This window comes from Fulmarus glacialis, unplaced genomic scaffold (genome assembly GCF_000690835.1).
Source record: "Fulmarus glacialis isolate BGI_N327 unplaced genomic scaffold, ASM69083v1 scaffold17587, whole genome shotgun sequence".
NCBI classification, from domain to species: domain Eukaryota; kingdom Metazoa; phylum Chordata; class Aves; order Procellariiformes; family Procellariidae; genus Fulmarus; species Fulmarus glacialis.
Window position 1 is genome coordinate 5273 of NW_009221434.1, and position 5314 is coordinate 10586.

At 37.8% G+C, this 5314-nt stretch overlaps 1 protein-coding gene across 1 annotated transcript in view; it reads left to right on the forward strand.

The window, feature by feature from the left end:
• LOC104079183 (solute carrier family 13 member 1-like) overlaps positions 1-314 on the forward strand; it is a gene marked incomplete at its 5' end in the record, with an annotated part of 3284 nt that extends 2970 nt beyond the window's left edge. Inside the window, 2 exon segments of the mRNA XM_009581123.1 lie at positions 1-69; positions 171-314. The exon segment at positions 1-69 is cut by the window's left edge and continues 30 nt beyond it. Coding sequence (XP_009579418.1) covers positions 1-69; positions 171-314 — 213 coding nt within the window.
• Positions 315-5314: the final 5000 nt, after the last annotated feature.

The following is a 5314-nucleotide window of genomic DNA, read 5'->3' on the forward strand; positions in this document are numbered from 1 at the left end:
CTGCTCCCTGTAGCAAACCCAGCCAATGCCATTGTATTTTCATATGGTCATTTAACTGTTATGGACATGGTGAGTTTTAAGCAAAACTCCCTAAAGGGGATTTTCAGCACTTTAAAAACTTTCTTCAGTGTCTTGATTTGAGTTCCTGCTTTCTTTTTCCTCTCCTTTAGGTGAAAGCTGGTTTGGGCATTAACATCATCGGAGTTGCTGTAACTATGCTTGCAATTATGACATGGGTAGTGCCTATATTCGATCTCTATACTTACCCAAGTTGGGCACCAAACATTTCTGTTGCAAATAGCACTGGGCTGTAAAAAAAAAAAAAAAAAAAATCCTGGGGATTGGTTGGGATTGGTTTTGTTTCTTTTCTTTTCCACTGACACGTGGTGAGTCACTTAAAAAATGCTTTTTGTCACCACAACAATAGGGATCCACATTACTATAAATGCCATATTTCACAGTCCCAGAGACCAATGATCCAGTCTGAGACTCTAATTAGGAAGAGTGCTCAACTTTCTAAATATCATAAAGTTAGATCAAGTTTCTAATCTAGTTCAGCTAGTCTGAGTTTTTATATCTTCATGTTATGAAGGAAAAAATAAATGTGCATAGCCGTTATCACTGGCAGTTTGCCCCCATTCTCAGGGTAATGGAATAATGAGATTTAGATTTTATTATTTCAAATAGCTTTTCTTACTATTACTTTGGTGATATTTGGGGTTTGTCCAAGAACATATTGGTTTTCTGTTTTCTAGATTCAAACACTGTTTGAAATGGTGTTGATCACAAACTAAAGATCAGGCAGGGGATTGTCTTGAACACATAGTTTACATACGTCAAAAATGCACAGAAAATGGAGAAGAGCAGCACGACCACTTACACAGCACTTTATTTGTTAAGCACCTTGTAATTTGGAAGGAGAATATATACTTAAGCATATGTTTAGTCTACCTCCTTCCAGGACCTCACTGAAACATGTTGTTGTTGTTGTCGTTTCGTATTTTTCTGGATAGACATGTATTGATAGATCTGAGATGATCTATATGAATGGAGACTAAATTATCATCATACCTCTCTGCCAAAAGTAGAGATATATCCCCTTGATGAATTAAAGCACAAGATAGAGTGCTGAAGATGTGTTGCTCAACCCATCAATCAAGACTACAGTGCATCTTCACAAGGAGGTTCATGATCTCTACAGGACAGGTGGCAGTTTAAGGTTTCTAGACTGTGCTAATGTTGTAAACACAAAACAGTGCAATGTAGTCAGAATGGAAGTTTGGAGTTCAAAGGTATCTTCAAATAACGATGTTTTATATGGTTGTTACATGTTTTTCACTGTAAGGACTACAGCATTGTTCTTTTCACCTGCTGGGAAGACCCATGATGATTTGTAAAGAGCGTTTAGTTAATAGTCTGAATCAAAGCTGCTTGGGTCATCCCCTGGGGCACCTCTATGATGGTTGTAAACCCTAATCTGTCTTTTACAGATACTGTAAATTATCCATTTTTCCTAACAACAACAACAAAAAAGCGCTTTTGTTTTTGATTAGATGGTTTACATCTATTTTTGATAGTGCATATTTAGAGTAGAGATGTCAGTCATGACTTCTATAATGCCAAAACACAGTGTATAGGATTGTTATATGCAGTTTGCTTCCATTAGTTACTGGTTGCAGATTCAGCTGCGATGAGTTATTAAAGAAGCACTTTTCCTTAATGATGATGTTTTTGTGTAAGTAATTGCTATCTGTACGTGCCACCACACTTTTCAGCCTGACTGAGGCTGCTATCTCTTTAGGATGCCTATCTCCCTTTTCTTTTTCTTTTTTTTTTTGTATTTTTTATACAGTGCTTGGCAAAACAGGGCTATGTCCCTGACTAGGCCAACCAGGAGCTGCCACTATACAAATAACGTTAACTGATCCCCTGCAGTAACCGTTATGACTACAGAGGTGCAACACCTGGCTAAATGAAGCCTTTAACTCATCAGGTACTAGCGGGAAATGCTTATGCAAGTAGCTAATCCAAGACATAGGTCTTGGATTATATCATACGGTGTCTTCCCAGAAGGATGTGCAACACAGAAACAAGGAGCTCATGGTTTATGTAGGCCTTTGGTCCTGCAGGTGTAGAGAGCAGAACCAGCTAAGAGAGTGCCCTTACTTTAAAGTTCCCAGGTATCACCTTTCCAGTTCTGTCAGTAATTTCCAGATTATTCAAGAGCAGTGGAATTTTAGTGAATTATAGAATATTCCAAGTGGAAGGGATCTAGGAAGACCATCTCATCCAACCCCTTGCTGAAAGCAAGGTTAGCACTGAATTCAGACCAGGTTGCTCCAGGATTTGTCTAGTCACACCTGGAAAATCTCCAAGACGTAGACCGCACAACTTCCCTGGGTAATGTTCTCCAGTGCTTTACTGTTCTTGTGGTGGAATGTTTTGTCTTTAAACAAATGAACAAATATACATTCATTTTAGTGGAATAGACTCATTTTTTGTCCTTTTATTTGGGATAGATTTTTTCTATGTGTGAAACTGTTGGTGTTTTTTTAATGAAACATGAAAAAGGGGGACAGTCCTCTCTGTGGCCTTACTTCACCACTCCTAGCGGACGTGATATTTTCAGTCTCCTCTGGTCTGCTCTGCAAAGAATCATAAGTATTATAACCGTGTGGCAACTGTTGTTCAGCCAGAGGAAATTTGTTAGCCGCTTATGAGCTGTCCCCCAGTTTTATTAATGTTCACAATACAAAATTGGCTGTTGTAACCTCAGCCTTGACTATGACATTGAGGTCTACAGAGGTCCATGAATGCACTGCTCTGTGAAATCATGCTTTGATACCTGTATTCTCTCTTCAAGTTGCATATATTCGTGGAAGAAAATAATCATTTTGCACCATTTAAGAGAACTCTTCAGAAGTTGTCAACTGTAGTAAGTGATACAGTTTTCAGTGTAAGCTGAAGCTCAGTTTGTGTCGGATGATTTTCAGCTGTTCATTTGCTTTACTTTTTGGCTTATTCATAGGACCATAGATAATATGATAAGAAAGGCCCATTGTGTCTGAACCCTCACATAATGCGGACCACAGAATTTCCCTAAACTATTTTTTCAGGACAGACAGCGTGATAAAGTATCTTAGTAAACAAGAAAGAAGATTCAAATTGTTTAATGAAGGATGCACTTTTAAAAACTATTTTCACTACAATCTGTGTATGCAGCAACTAATACGCAATGAGAGAAGAGAGGGATTTGTAAAATAAAGTTAGTTAGTCATCTGTTAGGCCATGTGTATTTATAAGTTATCAAAATGAAGTGCAGAATTATAAATAAACTCACTTTCAGTGACCAGCATCTTAACTGTCATAATGTGACAAATTAGTGACAAAAATGAAACGATCAAGCATGAGGTTTTTGAGAGATTGTATCCTGTAAGTAAACCAGTCATGAAAAAACGAGTTGGTAGTAGTGGGAATGTAGGGTTTCACCAGGATTTTTTTTCCTTTGTTTTGCTAAAAATTTAAGGCACAATCTTTAAGCTAAGTTGTTACTATTACTAACTTATTTTCATAGCTTTTAAGAACCTTTGAAGTCAAAATGAACAACTCTACAATGCAGAGATTAATATTCCTAGAACTTCCTCACCTGAGAGCATCGAAATGGAGGAAAAAGAGAATTTCAAAATGGTTGGCTTTCTGGGTACCCAATAGGTGGATTTGGCTCTAACTGCAGGCACAGAGCACCATGCTGACTGCCAGCAGAAAATGTCATATGTCGCAATTATATTCATTGTTTCGTCCAGAGTTTGAGAGTAGTGTGACAAATGGTGGAAATGCATCTATAATTATTTTAATAGTTGATTAATGTATGATGACTACATTAACTATTTCTAAATTGCTTTGTGCATAATTTTCATATAAAATGGTGCGGTTATTCTTTGTCTCGGCTGAGTCTAATTAGTCTACTGTATTAGTACATAAGTAATATTTATGACTTACTAGTTATTTGTGGTCCCATTTCTGCTGAATTACATGGAGCCTTTGCCATGTACTTCATTAGGGGAGATGTGCCAGGTCTTTGTTCTCTTTTCTATGGCTGTGCTATATTTAACATACTTTCACTTTGCTTTTGGAAGATGTGCTGTTAGATTACCAGAAACCACAAAACAAATGAACCCTGGAAAAAGCTTCTTGACTACAATTCTAATATTGTTCTATTACTACAATCAGATAGTCAGATCAATCTTGCAGTGTAAACCCCCTTATGTACCTTTAAAATGAAATATCTGTGTTTGTTTACTGCAAGAGTCTTCTTGTTTAAAGCCAACCAGCCTATAGCCCGAGGGCTCGCTGAGCAGCAATGCAGCACAGCAGCTCAGGAAGGGTGGAGTGAAAAAAAAAAAAAGCCTTATTCCCTGGATCTTACAACTTTTTGACTAGGTGTAGACACCAAGCAGTTCGCGTAGTTACAACAATCAAAAGACTGTTGTATGTGATGCGCAGTTGCTGGCAGGACCGGAAGGCATCTAGTGACCCCTGGGATGCACAGAAGTCTATTCCTGCCCCCCTCTCCTGCCCTGCTGTTGGCAGCCCACAGTAGGATCAGCTGCCCTGATGGTGACACCCTGCTGCCCCAGAGCTCCCAAGGCCGAGGATATTCCCCAGGGGTCAGGTCTGCACAGATTTCAGATTGCTTTTCAGCTATTAGTGATAAACAATAGCTTCAGTTACCAGCTTAGTTCTTTGTCCCTGCAAAGTTAATTTGTGGTTTTCAACAATTACTGAACTCTTTGCCAGTGTTATTCCTTAATACTTTTGCCTTGTGTTTTTGGAAGCTATTGTAGGTTACTTTACCTGCACAATGTTCGATTTCTGTACAACTTTCTTTTACAATACTGATCTACTATTTTTAAAGTAAGTATTTCCCAAACATGTACAGTCCAACATGTATTTAGTGATAAATTAACAAGAGCTAAAATTGTGGTCTGTAAAGAAAGGTTATCTTTCAATAAAAGTGCCTGAGATTTCTTAAATCTTTTTTATTGTTACAATATATCAACACCTGATATATATGACAGAGAAGAGTACCTGCTGAGAATAATTTAAACTTACTGGATATCAAAAAAGTCCACTTTTAAAAGAATCAAAAAGGAGAAAGGTCTTTAACTGCTTTATAGAGCAGTTAAAGTAAAAATTCTGCTCCCTGCTAAGTTCCTCTACAAACAGAATAAATATATCAGAGTCTCTAACTGCTTGGTGCTTCATTAGAAAATCAGAAAGCAATGCATATACCCATGCAAAATAGCCCCTGGTA